Source organism: Pituophis catenifer, unplaced genomic scaffold (genome assembly GCF_029215685.1).
Source record: "Pituophis catenifer annectens isolate HBS135680 unplaced genomic scaffold, rPitCat1.0.hap2 SCAF_1, whole genome shotgun sequence".
Classification (NCBI taxonomy): domain Eukaryota; kingdom Metazoa; phylum Chordata; class Lepidosauria; order Squamata; family Colubridae; genus Pituophis; species Pituophis catenifer.
This window is the reverse complement of record NW_027256881.1, coordinates 179,720,826-179,739,888: the sequence shown is the minus strand read 5'-3', so window position 1 is coordinate 179,739,888 and position 19,063 is coordinate 179,720,826. Positions and strand designations below refer to the sequence as shown.

The 19,063-nt window shown below is 41.9% G+C and overlaps 1 protein-coding gene across 2 annotated transcripts in view; it reads left to right on the top strand.

The window, feature by feature from the left end:
* Positions 1–19,063, top strand: part of NBEAL1 (neurobeachin like 1) — an 82,699-nt gene that overhangs the window by 38,117 nt on the left and 25,519 nt on the right. For both annotated transcript variants that reach the window (XM_070956806.1, XM_070956805.1), the window contains 10 exons: positions 2,217–2,771; positions 6,261–6,436; positions 10,379–10,532; positions 11,587–11,715; positions 13,139–13,444; positions 13,524–13,673; positions 14,439–14,596; positions 15,461–15,585; positions 16,765–16,891; positions 17,824–17,972. In XM_070956806.1, the coding sequence (XP_070812907.1) occupies positions 2,217–2,771; positions 6,261–6,436; positions 10,379–10,532; positions 11,587–11,715; positions 13,139–13,444; positions 13,524–13,673; positions 14,439–14,596; positions 15,461–15,585; positions 16,765–16,891; positions 17,824–17,972 (2,029 nt within the window). The remainder of the gene's footprint in view (positions 1–2,216; positions 2,772–6,260; positions 6,437–10,378; positions 10,533–11,586; positions 11,716–13,138; positions 13,445–13,523; positions 13,674–14,438; positions 14,597–15,460; positions 15,586–16,764; positions 16,892–17,823; positions 17,973–19,063) is intronic.

Below are 19,063 nucleotides of genomic sequence, written 5' to 3'. Positions count from 1 at the left end.
ATTCCTCATCTAGTGTGGGTTATAATTTCCTCTTCTCTAACCATTTATAAAAATTTTCCCAAGATAGACATATTTGTGTTTGGTCTCTGTCTTTTAGTTTTTTAGTCAATTTATCTGCTTCCGCACCTTCTAAAATCTTCTTTATAATTGTCTCCTCTGTTGGGATATTTTGATTTTTCCAAAATTGAGCGTATGCCAATCTCGCCGCTGTGATGATGTATAATGCAAGATACCACGAGTCTCTTTTGATATTTTCCGGTTTGGAACCGAGCAGGCATGTCTCTGGTTGCCATTCAATCTTTTGCATTAAAATCTCATTAAGCCACTTTTTATTTTCCCCCAAAATTTTACTGCTTTCAGGCACGTCCACCACTGATGGTAATAGGTGCCATGCTCCCACCCACATTTCCAGCATTCAGCAGACTGTCCCGTGAACATTTTAGCTAGTCTATCAGGGGGAAGATGCCACCTGTATATCATCTTGTAAATATTTTCTTTATAAGCCGTAGACACTACTAATTTCATATTCCCCCACCAAATCTCTTGCCATTTTTCTAAATGTATTGGATACCCAAAATTTTTCAATAATATTCCTGATGATGGTGCACCCTGAGAGAAATTGGCATCTAATGGCTAGTGAGACGGCTAGTACTACCAAAGTCAGAAGAAGACAGTCTGCAAATCTATTATCAGAACATGGGAACTCTTCTTCCTGTCCAAAATCAGGCCAGCCTTGTCAGTCACTGGCTTTCTTTCTTAACAATTTTCATAGTTTTTGCAGTAAAATCTGGGTTGTTGAATGCTAATCCTACTTTTATATCTATAGAGAGGAGATGGCTTTGAGGAAATAGGTAAGAACCGCTGTTATATAAACAAAGAGGGCTGAAACAGTCCTTAAATCCTGGGAAACAAGCTAATATTGAGGCAGACTGGTTCAGACTTAATCTCCGGATTCACTGGGATATACAGTAAGAGGGATGGTAGGAAAAGCACAGTCTGGCATGCAAGATTCTGTTACCAGAGCTTCTGTCAATAAAATGTAGTTTTAGTTTTCTTGTGCAGTTGGTTTTTCTGGTGTGGCCTGTTCATAGGGCTGACAACATCTGGTTCTCTTCATCTATTTTTCACAGCTCAATAAAAGTAGTCTGAGATGAGCATTTTTCAGTGGGTTTCTCTGTGGGTTTTATATCTTCGGCATTCAGTGCTTTCATTTTTATGATGTTTGTGCATCCAGTATACAGTAATATATACTGAAATTAAATTTACTACTTTTGAAAAGACAAATGTGGGCATTGTTTAGGACTTAAATAATAATAGGACGGATCCCATTATTGGTGCCTCTCTTCTTCGTGCCTCTCTGACCCAAGCACCAACCAAAATGTTCCCCTAATCATTTGCTAAGGACATATCCGCATAAAGCAGCCTCCATCTCAGTCTTATACTGATTCACATTCTGATTCACCTGGAGAAGGAGGTCTCTAATTATCCTGCTGCAAGACCTCACCCTCCCTTCTGGCCATGGGGCTCTGTGCCATTTCTGCTTTGACTGCTGGAGAAAAAGCCATACTAGCAACCAGAGTTCTTCCTTCCTTCCTTCCTTCCTTCCTTCCTTCCTTCCTTCCTTCCTTCCTTCCTCCCTCCCTCCCTCCCTCCCTCCCTCCCTCCCTCCCTCCCTTCCTCCCTTCCTCCCTCTGAGGGAGGAATAGCAATTTAGTGGAAAGCATTCTACGGTTTTGCTCTTCGTACTGGTAGCATTTGTTTCTCCCTTCACCCTCACCAGGTGTTCCTCTCCAACAGATGCAGGTCCTAGTTTCCCTGGTTCATCTTCCTTTTATTCCGCTTTCCTTAATTTCTGGAGTTCCTTTTCTTAAGAAGCTGTAGAAAGCATGCTGCTGGGAATATGGGGAAAAGCTCTGCAAAGAGCTCTAGCCAAAGTGATATAAAGTTAATAACAATCCATGCCCTATTCATCTAAATGGGGCTTTTCTAAAGATGGTTGTATTTAGCTTAGTGCTTATAATGTAAATTACATGTTCATTTAACACTTTCCTAGCTATTAAATTAGCATTAGTTTATAAGTCTTTAACTGAAAGAATGAAAGTAGGTATATAAGAAACTGAGAAAGTTATTTTATTTTATTTCATTCAGGAAACAAAAATAAATCTAAAACACAAAGCTTTTACAATGTATTGTATTTGAATCCATGTTTTCGGTAGCTTTTGCAAATCCTACATTCCCAACAAGATTCAGCACAACAGATTTCTCAGCAACTTGGGTGGCAGGAGACACTGACTCAACTGTTCCTGAAAGAGCACGCTGATGTCAGGAGTGGCGTGAGGGACACCAAAAGCGACTCTACTAAAGGAGATGACAAGCGTGTTTCTGCCAAAGACCATCAGCAGTGTCGTACTTCCAAGGCCGATGGGGAAGATGGTGCCAGTTTTGCGTCTGTCAATGGTTCTTGTGATCAATGGAGTTTAGAAGATGGCAAATCTGTGACAGTGATGGAGGATACATCCGTGGAGGAGATGTCTTTTAGGCCTGAGGACCAGGAGGACTTGTGGCAGAAGAATCCACATTTAAGCTTAGACCTCTCAAGTGTTGACTCTTATGAACTGGGTGACAGTGGGAGCCAGATGGCTGATAGTCTGCCCAGCACCCCTTCTCCCATTGAGAATATAAAGACATTTTCTGGACAGCTTGACAAGGAACCAAATGCTGCAGAGGACCTGGTATTCGCTGCTGATCTTTCCTTATTTGAAATTCATGAGGTACATGACTAAAAGATAAACTTGCTGGGTTGTTCTGATTTTTTTAAAAAATCATGAAACAGTAAGAATTCAGTGAGAGATCCCCAGTATACGTAAATGCACACTTGATGCTCCTGCTTCTCTCCCAAGTCTGGCTGTTATCTCCATCTAGACTGCTTGAGAGTGTAAGCAGACTAGTTGTTAACCAGTTTCTAGATGTGCATCTCTTGGAAGAGCCATAAATCCTCTTTTCTCCTGATACTTCAGAAATGCTTTGGTTGGAGCATTATGGTTTTTAATTTTAAGTATATTTGATTGATAGATGCTATCTAAGGTTACTTTGTATAAGGTGGGTGACATTTACATTTTTCAGCAAATCAATATGAATGAGCAAGTGAATGAATGAATGAAAGGAATGAATGAATGAATGAATGAATGAATGAATGAATGAATGAGATGCATCTTTCTTAGAACTGTCCATGCAAATTGCTCTGGGCTATTTATTTTCTTATTTTTATTTTCTTGCACTTTTGCACCTATTTTTAGTCCGCCCCTTTCAGTATGTTGCCTTTTCTTTCTTTTAAAAAACAGTGTAAGATCTCCCAGCTGCGTATCAATGGACCTGCCTGGGCTGCTAGACGCCATATCGGGGCTGGTGGTTGAGTTTCCCAGACTCATTGTGCTGGGGGCCTTTAACCTACCCTCCCTGGGGGAGGCATTGGGAGCGGCCCGGGAGTTCATGGCTTCCATGGCAGCCATAGACCTGACCCAGATAATACAGGGCCCGACTCATCTGGAGGGACACACGCCCGATCTAGTTTTTATCTCGGAGCAGTGGCGGAGTGAGTTTGATGGGGGTATGCCAGCTATTTACCCCCTGTCATGGACCGATCGCTATTTCCTCAGGCTGGGCTTCCATTATGCCGCCCCCCCCGCCGCTGGGAGGCGGAACCGACCACCTGGTTCCGCCCCAGGCGCCTGATGGACCCTGAGCGGTTCCAGATGGAGCTTGGGACTATACCTCTCTCTCTTTCCCACGCCCTGGTCGAGACTCTGGTGGATGCCTGGGAAAAGGCGGCTGCCGGGGCTCTTGACCGGGTCGTGCCTTTGCAACCTCTGACCCGACGCAGATCCTGGTTGGCCCCTTGGTATACTGAGGAGCTCTGGGAGATGAAGCGTCGGAGGAGAGGCCTGGACAACTGTTGGAGATCCAGCCGTTCCGAGTCTGACTGAACAGATAAGATCCTTCACTCGATCTTATCTGGCGGTGATGGAGGTGGTGAAGCGGGTTCACTTCTCCGCCCTCATCGCATCCACAGATAATCGCCCGGCCGCCCTGTTTAGGGTATCCCGCTCCCTTTTGAATCAGGGAGCGGGCCGAGGAGTATAGTCAACATCTGCAGGATAAGATCGCTCAGATTTGGGAGGGGCTGGACTCCGACTAGGCAGGGTCGGTCGGGGAGGTGGTGGCGGGACTGGTGATTTGGGATAAGTTCGATCCTGTTACTCCTGAGGAAGTGGACAGGATCATGGGGAAGCTGAGTACCACCACATGTTTATTGGACCCATGTCCCTCCTGGCTCGTTTATTCGGCCCAGGAGGTTACACGTGGCTGGATCCAGGCAGTGATTACTGCCTCCTTGGGTGAGAGGAGTTTCCCGGCCGCTTTGAAGAAGGCGGTGGTGAGACCTCTCCTCAAGAAACCTGCCTTGGATTCAGCTATTTTGAATAACTTTCGTCCTGTCTCCAACCTTCGCTTTATTGCGAAAGTTGTTGAGAGCGTGGTGGCACATCAGTTCCCGTTGGCCCTGGATGAAACACTATATCTGGACCTGTATCAATCGGGTTTCAGGCCCGGGTACAGCATGGAGACAGCATTGGTCACACTGGTGGATGATCTCTGGAGGACTCGGGACAAGGGATATTCATCTGTCCTGGTCCTATTAGATCTCTTGGTGGTTTTTGATACCATTGACCATGGTATACTACTGCGACGCCTTGAGGGGTTGGGAGTGGGAGGCACTGTTCTGCGGTGGTTCTCCTCCTACCTCTCCGGGCGTTCGCAAGCGGTGTGGGTAGGGGGACAGAGGTCTGCCCCGAGGCCCCTCACTTGTGGGGTCCCTCGGGATCGGTCCTCTCTCCCCTTCTGTTCAACATCTATATGAAGCCACTGGGGAGATCATCTGTGATTTTGGGGTGGGGTATCATCAGTATGCTGGTGATACCCAACTTTTTATATCCACCCCGAATCAGCCCAGTGATGCCCTTGACGTGATGTCCCGGTTCCTGGAAGTGGTGCGGTTCTGGATGGGGAGGAACAGGCTTCAGCTCAACCCTGCCAAGTCAGAGTGGCTGTGGATACTGGCATCTCGATTCCAAGGGAATATTCCATCGCTGGTTATAGGGGGTGAGTTGTTGCCCCCTGTTGATAGGGCGTGCAACTTAGGCGTCCTCCTGGATTCACGGTTGTCTCTGGAAGATCATGTTACGACCGTGACCAGGGGGGCATTTGCCCAGATTTGTCTGGTGCGCCAGTTGCGCCCCTACCTGGACCGTGATGACCTATGCACAGTCACTCATGTGCTCGTCACCTCCCGGATCGACTACTGCAATGCTCTCTACATGGGGCTGCCCCTGAAGACCACTTGGAGGCTTCAGCTGGTGCAGAACGCAGCCGCGCGGGTAATGATGGGAGTGTCCCGACACTCTCATGTTACACTCCTCCTGCGGGACCTGCATTGGCTACCAGTTGCCCTCCGGGTGAGATTCAAGGTGCTGGTAATCACCTATAAAGCCCTATATGACTTAGGCCCGGGGTATTTGGCGGACCATCTGCGGCCAGTGACAGCTCCCCATCACCCGGTGCGTTCCCACAGGGAGAGCCTCCTTGGGGTGCCGTCAGCCAGACAATGTCGGTTGGCGACCTCTAGGGAGCGGGCTTTCTCTGTGGGTGGATGTGGAATTGGCTCCCCCTGGGGTTCCGGGTGGCCCCTGACTTTCGCTCTTTCTGCCGTGGCCTTAAAATATGGTTATTTCGCCTGGCCAGCTTGGACTGAAGGTTTTGGGGTTTTAGAGGGGATTTTAATGGTTTTTATAGTTTCATTGGGTATTTTTTTAAAAAATTGAACTTTGTGTGTTTTATTGTTGTGAGCCGCCCTGAGTCCTTTTGGAGATAGGGTGGCATATAAGTCCAAATAATAATAATAATAATAATAATAATAATAATAATAATAATAATAATAATAATAATAATAATAATAATAATAATAATAATAATAATAGTAATAGTAATAATAGTAATAATATATGATTATATAGTTTTCTGGGTCTCATCAGTCAAAAAAGCTGCCTATTTTCATTTTAGAAGCTGTAATACCAGTAGTTTTTAATATAAACTGTGAATCTTTGTTACAGTATGAAGTGGAATTGATCTGCTCTTTCTATGTAAAATTAGTAAGATGCTTTTCAAAAATACTGTAATCTTTTAAAATGCGTATCTGCTTTTACTAGGCATGCGAAGAAGATCTCCTCCAGCTTCTGACAGATATTTTGCTCTGTATGATGTGGAAAGGCATCGAGAGATCAGATGATGCAGCTTGGATTGAGAAGGGTCAGGTTTTTTCTGCGCTTACAAAATTGGCCATCTCTAATGAATTACTACGACCATCAGATGAGATCAAACTCAAGTAGGTCAAACTCTTAGTTTTTCAAAATTTGTTTTTTTGGAAAGAAAAAAGTGATAATGGAAAGCAGGAAAGAGGAATGATTCATTGGACCTGAAGCTCATTAATGTGATCTGAATTAATAGTGTAAACACCACATACAGTATAAAGTTATTTTTAAAGAGAAGGAAAAAGATGCTTAAAATTTTGTCCATATTGCTCAAAAGTATCTTTCTTGTCTTTTTTTTTTAATTGAAAATGTCCTTATAGTATTCAGTAATGTACAGTAAATGGGACTTATTTCACAAATCAGTTGTAGCTTTATTTCCAATGTATTATAATTCTTATGGTTATAAAATGATATGGCAAAGTCAGACCGTGTGAGTTAATGGTTCAGTTCTTGAATTGCGTCAACAAGCAGAGATTTATAACAAATCCATATTAAATTGTATTATTCGTTATTTGTTAGATATTGAATGGCATATAGTTAATCCACTGCCCCACTGTTTGTGGGTAGCATGATGTTTATTCATCCTCTTCTGTTCCAACAAGCCGGGCTGGCCTAATATGAATTTTATAATGGGTTATGTTAGTTTTTAATTTGCGGGCCAAATTTTTTATATATTCGATTTTAAATTGTTTTTAAATTTTGTAAATCTATATGTGTTTTAATATGGCTGTACACCGCCCTGAGTCCTTCGGGAGAAGGGTGGTATAGAAGTCCAATAAACATAAACAACATAAACAACATCCTCAAATGCCATTTTGAGCCCTGAGTCCTCTGCAAGATGGTCCAAATATTCAGAGATTGAATGTCCAAAAGAGGGATTTACCCCTTTGTGAAAAGGGTCCAATGTATATGTGTCAGCTACCCTGCCCGAGCTACTCAACGTGATTGCTGAGGTGGTGGTGGAGACCCCCAGGCTTATGGTCATGGGGGACTTCAACCTGCCATCTGTCGGCGAAATGTCTGAGGTGGCTCGGGAGTTCATGGCTTCCATGACGGCCATGGACCTGACCCAGTTAATTCATGGACCCACTCACACAGGAGGGCACACTCTGGACTTGATTTTTGTCTCTGGGCAGTGGATGAATGATCTCGAGATAGGGGCAGTAGCGATTGAGCCCTTGTCATGGTCGGATCATTCCCTTCTTAGGCTTGACTTTCTAACTGCTACACCCCGCCGCAGGGAGGCGGAACAAACTAGATGGTTCCGCCCCAGGCGCCTGATGGATCCTGATAGGTTCCAGATGGAGCTTGGGCCATTTCCTGAGGCTCTGACTCATGACTCGGCCGAGGAACTGGTGGCCGCCTGGGATAGGGCAGCCGCTGGCGCTTTGGACCGAGTCGTGCCTTTGCAGCCTCTGACCCGTCGCCGAGCCTACTTGGCTCCTTGGTTCTCTGAGGAGCTGAGGGAGATGAAGCGCCGGAAAAGACGCCTAGAGAGCAATTGGAGGTCTAGCCGGTCCGAATCTGACCGAACACAGGTAAGAGCTCATATTAAGACCTACCTAGTGGCAATAAAAGCGGCAAAATTTAATTATTTTTCTGCTCTTATCGCATCAGATAATCGCCCAGCCGCCCTGTTTAGGGTGACCCGCTCCCTCCTCCATTCAGGAGCGCGGGAGGATCCCTTGCAGGGTCGTGCTGAGGATTTTGTTCAGTATCTGCATGATAAAATCACTCAGATTCAGGAAGGCCTGGTCTCCGACTGGGTAGGTACAGGCGGGATGATGGAGGCCGGTCTTGAGAATGTCATTTGGGAGGAGTTCGATCCTGTTGCTCCCGAGGACGTGAACAGGATACTGGGGCGGCTGAATGTGACCACATGTTTATTGGACCCGTGTCCCTCCTGGCTGGTACTGGCCTCCCGGGAGGTTATGCGAGGCTGGCTCCAGGGTATTATCAATGCTTCCTTGGGTGAGGGTGTCTTGCCATCAGCCTTGAAAGAGGCGGTGGTGAGGCCCCTCCTCAAGAAGCCTGCTCTGGATCCGGCTGTTTTGGCTAACTATAGTCCGGTCTCCAACCTTCCCTTCGTGGCGAAGGTTGTTGAGAGTGTGGTGGCACAACAGCTGCCTGGGTACCTGGATGAAGCTGTCTATCTGGATCCACGCCAGTCCGGCTTCAGACCTGGGCACAGCACGGAAACGGCATTGGTCGCGTTGGTGGATGATCTCTGGAGGGCTCGGGATAGGGGTTGCTCCTCTATCCTGGTCCTATTAGATCTCTCAGCGGCTTTTGATACCATCGACCATGGTATCATGCTGCGCCGGGTGGAGGGGCTGGGAGTGGGGGGCACCGTTCTACAGTGGTTCTCCTCCTATCTCTCCGACCGGACGCAGTCAGTGTTGGCAGAGGGGCAGAGGTCGACCCCGAGGCGCCTTGTGTGTGGGGTGCCACAGGGATCGGTCCTCTCACCCCTTCTGTTCAACATTTATGTGAAGCCACTGGGCGAGATCATCCGTGGCTTCGGGGTAGAATTCCATCAGTACGCTGACGATACTCAGCTGTACATCTCCACCCCAGGCCATCCCAACGATGCCATTGAAGTGATGTCCCGGTGCTTGGAAGCAGTGCGGATCTGGATGGGGAGTAACAGGCTTCGACTCGACCCTTCCAAGACCGAGTGGCTGTGGCTTCCGGCGTCCCGATATAGCCAGCTGGCGCCATCGCTGGCTATTGGGGGCGAGTTATTGGCCCCCACGGAGAGGGCTCGCAACTTGGGTGTCCTCCTGGATGCACGGCTGTCTTTAGAAGAGCATATGACGGCCATGGCCAGGGGGGCTTTTCATCAGGTTCCCCTGATTCGCCAGTTGCGTCCCTTTCTGGATCGGGACTTCTTACACACAGTCACTCAGGCACTCGTCATTTCCCGCCTGGACTACTGCAATGCTCTCTACATGGGGCTCCCCTTGAGGTGCACCCGGAGGCTCCAGCTGGTGCAGAATGCGGCTGTGCGGGGGATTATGGGAGCGAGAGGGCACTCCCATGTGACACCTCTCCTGCACGAGCTGCATTGGCTCCCCGTGGACTTCCGGGTGCACTTCAAGGTATTGGTTACCACCTTTAAAGCGCTCCATGGCATCGGACCTGGGTATTTGCGGGACCGCCTTCAGAGCAAATATAGGCCTACATTCCAGGTATGTCTGCTAGGCCTTCTCTCCTTAAAGGAGCTACACATTTTTCTTCTATTCCCCAGAAAATATGCATTTGAGTTAGGAGGCGCTGACAGGAGAGGAGAGGCAGCTTCTGTAAACAGAGTTTATTTTTGCTGAATCCCAATTCCTCTATCAGCCCATGCCAGTTCTTCCCATTTGGAGAATCACCAGAATATGATGATTCACTTTTTAGGGTACCACAAGGCAAAAATGGAATGGGTAAAAATCTATTTATGTATTTATTTTTGTATTAAATTTATTTGTCATCCACCTTACTATGTGGCTACTCTGGGCGGCTTACAACAATAGAATAAAAATTATAAACATGTAAATATAACAATAAAACATAATGAAAGTTCAGCAATATGAATTAAAAGATGGAGCCAGAAGCATGGGGTGAGATGGGGGTCTGCTATTTATCTTATAGCCACCTCCAGTGTGGCATTCCCATATTGGATCGCAAGGGCAACTGGCAGAGCCAGGCTCGTATAAAAAGACAGGAGGCTAGCGGCTTTTTGGCTTGATAAAAGCAATATGACAACAATTAAAACAATGGGACTTTCCTCTGGGAACTCTTCTGTTTGGCAATCCAGAGTGATTGATTTGAAAATTAAGGTAGAACATGACTTTGTGTAACAACTGAGAACATAACTAGGCTATTTCACAGAATATAATTTGTTGGTTGCAGTGGCAAAAGCTAGATAATAACAACGTTGGGTTTAGCTCTGTTTTTCCGCTGCCTTTCCATCAGTAATTAACATTCACAAAAGTTGCTTATTTTGTGCCACCTGTTTCTCTATAACTTAGTTTGCTAGAGAAGATGCTGGAGTGGGCAGTCACTGACACAAGAGAAGCCAAATCCCTCCCAGTGCATGCTGAAAATGCTTTCCGACTCTTGTTCATTGTTCAGGATTTCTTGCAAGCAGAAGGTCTTGTGAATTCAAGACTCTGGACAGAAAAGGTCAGTATGAAACTATATAGGAAAAGCTTTGGAAAGATGCCAATTATCAGGTCCATTGCTTAGTACATTTTCATCCTCTTTGAAAATAGAAGAAATTGATTTGAAAAGCTAAGTTTAAATCTACATGGATTTGCCCTCAAGTATTATTGGAGTATTTGGCAAATTTTCTAAGAATAATTTTTCCAAATTTAATTTTTAAGTGTAAGTTTTAAAAACTTTAGGATTAGTCAAGAAATACATTTTACGATTTAATCAAAGATTCTGCGAGGAAGAAATTATACACTGATAACAAATGTTGCTGTTTGGCAATTTCTCTTCTCTGCTTGACATTTACCTTCCAGTTACAAAGCTTCTGTGAAATGAACAGTTGAATTGCTTCACCCATATACTTTTCCCAGTTTTTCCTTCTCCCTCCTTTTAGGTGACAGGGTTGTTCATAAGTAGACCTGACTATACCAATTATGATCTGTGTCTGCAAGTCAGTCTTGATTTGTTGTGATTATCCAGACAAATACATGCCACTTTCTTGGCAACATTTTTGGAAGTGATTTTACTGTTGCCTCCTTCTTAGGGGTAAGGGAGAACAATTGACCGCAAAGTTACCCAATGATTTTCCATTATGGATAGCGATCTCAGGCCACCTCAGTCCCTGCCCAACAATACTGTACTCACTGCTTTATCACATTGGCTTCAGACACGACACCATGTGACTCTTCACCTTCGAAAGTTTATCCAGGTGTGGAAAAAAAATAAGGATCACTTTTCTCTAGCAAGGGTTTAACATAAAAAAATATTTGCCAACTCTTCTAAGCATCAACAAATGATAGTAAAATCTATCAAAATACTCCCATTGCCAAATAATCAAACTCAGGTCATTCTAATTCTATAGTAGTTTTCCTCAATCATCAGATAGTTTTAATTGTGAGAGAATAGAAAAATTTTAAAATAACATAATTGAACATTATACCTTCTTGTGTCATGGGCCTTGCATACAATGTTCCTCACTTTACATTCTGAACTTTTTTGTCTTAATTCTGGATTTAATTCTGCATAGCTTTTGGAAGAACTGGTGACGCTCATGGATACTTTGTCAATCTGGTACTCTTCTGGCCCAGAAAACATGAAGCTCTATCAAGTACAGATCCAGTTGCTTCTTGGATTCATTGGACAAGATAATTTACAGGTGTGTTACATTATTTGATTTGATTTGATTTATTTGATTTATATGCTGCCCTTCTCTGGAAACTCAGGGTGGCTTACAATGCGTTAAGCAATACCTTCATACTTTTGTATATTTATACAAAGTCAGCTTATTGCCCCCACAATCCGGGTCCTCATTTTACCTACCTTAGAAAGGATGGAAGGCTGAGTCAACCTTGAGCCTGGTGAGATTTGAACTTGCAGTAATTGCAGGCAGCTGATGTTAATAACTTTAGTCTGCTGCGCCACCAGGGCTCATGACATTGAAGGTTTCTGTGCACAAATATGGTAAAGTTTGATTTTCTTTTGCAAAGAAATACTTTCTGGCAAATTTGGGGCTTGAACATCCTTACTTTACTTCCCCCCCCCCCTTAATACACAAATAAAAGAGAACTTTAGTATCTGGATGGATTTAAAGTATAACTGAGCAATATATAAATGTATGAGAATGTCTAAATACAATCTAGGGAAAAAATACCAGCTTCTGCTTTCTCTGATTAGAACATGTCATTGTACACACCATGGTCCCCTTCTTTTGTTTAGGCCACTGATTTATTTCAAATGATAAATGTCCTTAATATTAATTCTAACTACCCAGGGAGAAATTGTGAACCCAAGCTTCATCATAGTATTCTCTTCATAGTAAATCATAGTTTATAATTAGTTTAGAATGTCTTTTTTTAGCCTAACTTCCTCATAGAGACTTTGAAAGGATTCAGGAAGAAGCTGTATATATTTCCAAGACTTTTCAGAAGAAGGCTTGAATATAAATATAAATAAACAATCAATTCATTGTATGTTGAGAATATGCTAAAAATCAATATATAATTTGGATGCACTAATAAATGCTTTTGATATGTCTTAATTTTATTGAGTTGGGCTTTCATGGATATCATAACAACAATTAATAAGACCTGAGCCAACCAAAAGTCAGGAATATTTGGGAACCCAGTGTGTAGTGCCTTGAGTTATAAAGAGGAAAGGCAAATGTAGGTTTGCCATATTAATGGAATAATATGCTTCCTGCTCTACTTAATTTATTTTGGGACAATGATATCAAATGAGAAACAGCAAACTGCAAAACAAAGCATCAACTTGAAATACTACCTGAAGTTTCAGTAATACCTCTAGAGCACAGTAATGCTCTTGGAAAGACTTCAACACAGTGACTAGTATGTCTTCTAGTAAATGAGTATTTTGTGATTGGCTACAGCTATCATCAAAAGCATTTCATGATAGTTCCTGTAGTATGCTCTCAAAATTTCAAATGTGTCCCAGGACCCCAAAGTGTATGGGATTTGAAGAGATGCAAGTGGAGAATTGAAATACCTTTTGGGAAAAATGTATAACTTAAATTATCTGTACCGGTTGAGTATTATTTTTCTTTCCATTTGCCCCTGCTCCAGGTTTGTGCAATGGCTGCAGCCAAGCTCAACACCCTCCTTCAGACCAAAGTACTTGACAACCAAGCGGAATCCTGTTATCTGCTGGGAAAACTGGAAGGCATCCTGAGCAGATCAATCCAAGAAAAGACTGAAACTTACTCCTTCTTGATCCCTCTAGTTCGAACTCTTATTTCCAAAATATATGACCTTCTGTTCATGAACTTGCACTTGCCTTGCTTGCCTTCTACTAATGGAAGCCCTTCCTTTTTTGAGGACTTCCAGGACTATTGTAGAACTGATGAATGGAAAGCTTACATCGCTAAATATGTAAGTTGTGATTTCTTAAAATGCTTTTTCTCTCCAAAAAGGAGAGTGTGTGTTAATCTTCTTATCCTTCATGAACTAGATTATCCCTAATATGAAGCAGTACGAGCTCAGCATTTTCAGTGATGGCCATGAACATATGGCACTATATTGGAAGGATTGCTTTGAGGCACTAATGGTCAACATCCATAAACGGGAACGAGAGAGAGGAGAAAGCAAGCTCAAATTTCAGGTAAAATCTGAGTGACTTTCTCAGGAGTTTGCCTGAGCAAGAAAATCATGTGAGGATTAACATGACCACAATTGAGCCTAGAATATATGTTACTAAGTGATACATTTTTAAATTGAGTTTTGCCCCATTTTACGACTTTCTTGCTACATTTGTTAAGTGAAACATTGTAGTTGTTAAATTAATAACACGGTTGTTAAGTGAATCTGGCTTCCCCATTGTCATTGCTTGTTAAAAGGTCACAATATGATCACATGACCTCAGGACACTGCAACCATCATATATATATATATATATGAAGCAGTTGTCAAGCATCTGAATGTAAATCACATGACCATGGGGATGTAACAGTCAGAAGTGAAAAAATGGTCATAAGTAATTTTTTTTGTGCCATTGTAACTTCAAATAGACATTAAATGAACTGTTGTAAGTCGAGGACTACCTGTATTTTGAGACTGGATTCTGTAGGACATGGTGTCAACCATTTCTCTTTTATCAATATTGTATCTTTGACAGTGAAGAGAAGGAAATCTAACATTAATTCTCCTTTGGCTGATGTTGGAATCAATTTTTCATATAAAGGTTTGCCTGGGGTACATTTTTTTTTTTTTTTTTGGACTGGTGAGTGGTGATGCACAAAGTTATATTTTTTATCTGGCTAATGATTCAAAAAAAAAACACTTAAGCTCTCATGCAACAGGTTTTTCAAGTCCTTTATTCTAGCCTTCCTAAGCACTTCTTTAAGATTTATTATGTTTCTGTCCCTAGGAATTTTTTGTAGAGCCATTTAACCGGAGGGCACGGCAGGAGAACATGCGTTACAATGGAATGCTAAAACAGTTAAATAATCAGCACACAACAACTCTGAGACAGTGGAGAGCTGCCAAACTTTACCTTACCTGTGAACAAGGCCCCTGGGCTGAACGGTATGGGAAATCAGCATGTTTTCTTTCTCTTTGAAGCATATTTTACCTTTTCTGGAGCAAGGCATGTGGCTGAAGAATAAAAAGAAAGAAAATCCTGGAAATTTTTGTGGCACATTTTGGGATCTGATGGTAGCATGGTTAGTTTTCCAGGGTGGGCAGAAGTTGGAGTGCTTGTTGACTTGCAATAATTTGGCAATAGTTCATTCCCTGATATTCACCCAAAGTATAAGCAAAATAACTCTCCTCTTCCTGCTTAAATGATATTGCTTGTGATAGCATACAGTAAATTCTCAACTTCTGATACCTGGAACAAATTCCTGGGCTCAAGTTATAATTTATATATTATAACTTGCCTTTTAATTTATTCATGTCTCCCTCTCTCTCTTTCTCCAGTTGATTAAACTTAAACTAAGGGAAAAAAGCAGGTCCTGCCAACTGGAATTCTGCTCACTTTTGCTTTGAGATATCATGGTCAGTCCATTAGATTTCGTGACTCCCGTTGAAGCCTTGATTTCACACACAATAAAAATGTCTAACACCCCCTCCTGTTTTGGGGGGAGGCTTGGTATTGCTTTAAACTGTTGGCAGAGATAATTCAAATTCCCTATATGTTTTTATTATAACAAAGAGATCCAGTTCAGCTTCATTTTCTATAAGAAGGAATCAGGTTATTTTCCCCAACTAGATGGATCTTCATGTTTCCCTGGAACAGTATGGAGAAAAAAATTGTGAAAAAGAAAATCTAATTGCTGCATTTTTTTTAAAAAAAATCTTGTATTCACATCTTCTCGTTCTTTTCAGTACAAACAGTAACATCACATGTCTAATCTTGTTCAATTTCTTTTGGTATATTCCTTTCATCAGGAAGCCGAATCTCACTCACTGGAAACTTTCAAATGTGGAAAATTATTCACGAATGAGGCTAAAATTAATACAAAATTACAATTTCAACTCTCACCAGGATGCCAGTGCCCTGAGGGATAATCTAGGTGAGGCGAATTGGCTATGATACTTGTTAGCTATTGATTTAGCTCTTTAAAATATTCAATCCTGATTTCTCACTGAACTTTTTAATTTCTTTCGTGTATAGAAAATTCTATTTTCTGTTCGTGTTAAAAGTGTTCCTTTTCTGAGCAAATCTCCTTTTGCTTATACGCTAAAATTACAATATAATATAAATAGAATCATGTGATTTATATGAATTTTTCTATTGTATTGGTAGCCCAGTAGACAAACAGAAACCAATAGGTTTTTTTAGGATTTGAAGGAAATAGTTCAAGCCAGTGTGAAATAACCCAGAATGATTTTATTGAATGAAATCGAAGTAAATTAGAATTAATTAAGAGAGTTAACATAGAAGAGTATGCTAATCTACATCCTTTCAATATGTTAGGAACCTCAATCCTCAAGAATGGCAGTGGTTGGACCCCAAAGCCAGTAATTATCGGTGTCTTCCCAGAACTTTGGGTCTAACAACAACATTCTTAAAAGAGAGGGGTTATCGGGTAGCTTTTGCCAATCTCTAGCAGGCAGCACCTGCAAATATTAAGTGACCCTTCTTTTGTGTGAAGATTGTTCTTAGGTAGTTATTGTTATTGTTCTCCCTCCTCTTAGAGGATGTTAGATTAGGGAGCCCATGTTGTCTCTTATCTTAATGGCTATGAGTAAGAATGCAGATGAGCAAGCATTGACAATACAATATTGTAGTCTACAAAGCTCTGCTAAGTAACTTCTCTTAAAGACACATATGTGGAGGAATACAAAAAGCGCTTCAGCTAGTTCAATAATCCTTTCTGCATGTGCAGAGAGAACATTGCATTGATGCCAATGTTATAGAATTGGAAGAGATCTTGGAGGTCTTCTATCCAACCCCCTACTCAAGCAGGAGTCCCTATACCATTTCAGACAAATGGTTGTCCAGTGTCTTCTTAAAATCCTCCAATGTTGGAGCACCCACAATTTCTGGAGGCAAGTTGTTCCATTGATTAATTGTTCTAATTGTCAGGAAATTTCTCCTTAGTTCTATGAGTTTTTCATGTTTATTTTACTCATTTATTCATTTAATTCAATGGTCTTCATGTTTATTTTATTCATTGAGATAGATGCTCTATTAGAGTGTAAAATTAAGTTGATTTATTTAATTGAATATTCTCAATTCATCTTTCAAGGAGTATTACAGATGCCACCATCAAGGGAAGCTTTGCTTCTGGAGGCAGTGAAGCAAGTAAAAGTCAGTGATATGGAAGATGATATACTTGAACTGCCAGATGAAGATCCAACATCCAGTACAAATATGTATGTAGAACGAGTATGTGAATTTAGAATCAGATTCCAAAGAGTATGGCTGCAACATATTGTGGGCATGCTCATCAGGATTTTCTTTTTAACATGTCTCCACATTCAAATTCAGACATGAATATGCATGAAATGGAAATATCTTTCTTTTTAAACTTGGAATGAAACAGTCCACCTAATTTGATGGTTAGAATGTTCAAAGTTAGCTGCATTCTGATAGATCAAAATTTGTTTCAATCCAAAAAAATATTTAAAAATATTTAAAAACTACTAATAAGAAAACAGATTGTTAAGGAAACAAATACTTTTAATGCTTCATATCATGATTTTTAAAAATAATAGTTTAAAAAATTAAATATAATATCCTTTGTCATTTTTTTACATTGGCCATAGATAGTAAATATAGACTAATACCACATCTCTTCTGCTAAGCAAGTTCAAACACAACATTTATTTATTTATTTACTTACTTACAACTGCCTATCCTTTTACTTTATTCTTATATGCAGATACTTTATTTCAAGAACCACATGCTCAAACTATATTTTCTTCTAATTAGATAAAAGATCTAAATAAAATATATTTTAGGAATTACGTTTAGCATCTCTTGTGTGATAAGTAAGTTCTCACTGTTCATAATTTAGAAATGAGAAATTTGTTACAGGATCAAACTTTCACGATTTTCTCTTCTTAAGAAGTGTTTTCTCTCTCTTGTCATTTGTTTAAGGTATAGATCAAAAACATTGCAAATCCTACTTGAGACTAATCAGGCTTCTTATTAATTAGTACTTAGTGGTGGATCATTTACTGTATTTAAGATATCTTTAAGAGGTTCAAATACTGATTATTGTGTAAGAAATGCTGATGCCTTTTTTGGGTAATTTTTGTATTATCCAGCTAATCAAGCCTATCATTTGATATTTCTGCTTCAGGGATGAAAAGGAAGAGCAGGGTCAAAAAGAAAAACTTGTGCTCTCAGAAGACTGTGAACTTATTACAATAATGAATATAATATCTGGCAGGCTGGAGGTCACTACACAACACATTTACTTCTATGATGGCAGCATTGAAAAAGAAGAAGGTAAGACCTTTGGACTTCTGTGTTTTTTATTATTATTATTATTATTATTATTATTATTATTATTATTATTATTATTATTATTATTATTATTATTATTATTAAAATTTGTATACCGCCCTACTCCCGAAAGACTCAGGGCAGTGAACAGCCAAAAGATAAAATACATATAATACAAATGTTAAAAAACCATTAAAATACAATTAAATAATTTGGCCCAGAAAAACAAAATTTAAAACACCCCAAATTTATAAGACAAATTTAAAATTTAAAAAATTTAAAAACAGTTTAAAAAGAGGTTAGGCCAGGCCGGCCTGCTGAAGTAGGAATGTTTTGAGGGCACGGCGGAAAGCGCTCAGGTCTGTAATCCTTCATATCTCCGGGGGGAGCTTGTTCCAGATGGCAGGTGCTCCCACAGAGAAGGCTGTTCCCCTGAGGGCTGCCAGTCGACACTGTTTGACCGACGGCACCCTAAGAAGCCCCTCTCTATGGGAGCGTACTGGTCGGTGAGAGGCTACTGGTGGCAGAAGGCGGTCTCATAAATACCCTGGTCCTAGGCCATGGAGCGCTCTAAAGGTGGTAACCAAAACCTTGAAGCACACCCGAAGACCACTGGGAGCCAGTGCAGTTCGCGCAGGGGGGGGGGGGTCACATGGGAGCGCCACGTTGCTCCCATAACCAGCCACGCGGCCGCATTCTGGACCAGCTGGAGCCTCCGGGTGCTCCTCAAGGGGAGCCCCATGTAGAGAGCATTTCAGTAGTCCAGGCGGGAAGTGATGAGGGCATGAGTGATTGTATTTAACGAGTCCTGATTCAGAAAGGGCAAACTGGCAAATCAGGCGAACCTGATAAAATGCCCTCCCAGCCACAGCTGTCAAATGCCCTTCTAAAGACAGCTGTGAGTCCAGGAGGACACCCAAGTTGCGACCCTCTCAGTGGGGGCCAACGACTTGCCCCCAATTTTCAGTGATGGCACCAAGTGACTATATCGGGATGTCGGAAACCACAGCCACTCGGTCTTGGATGGGTTGAGCCTGAGTCTGTTTCTCCCCATCCAGATCCGTACAGCCTCCAGGCACCGGGATATCACTTCA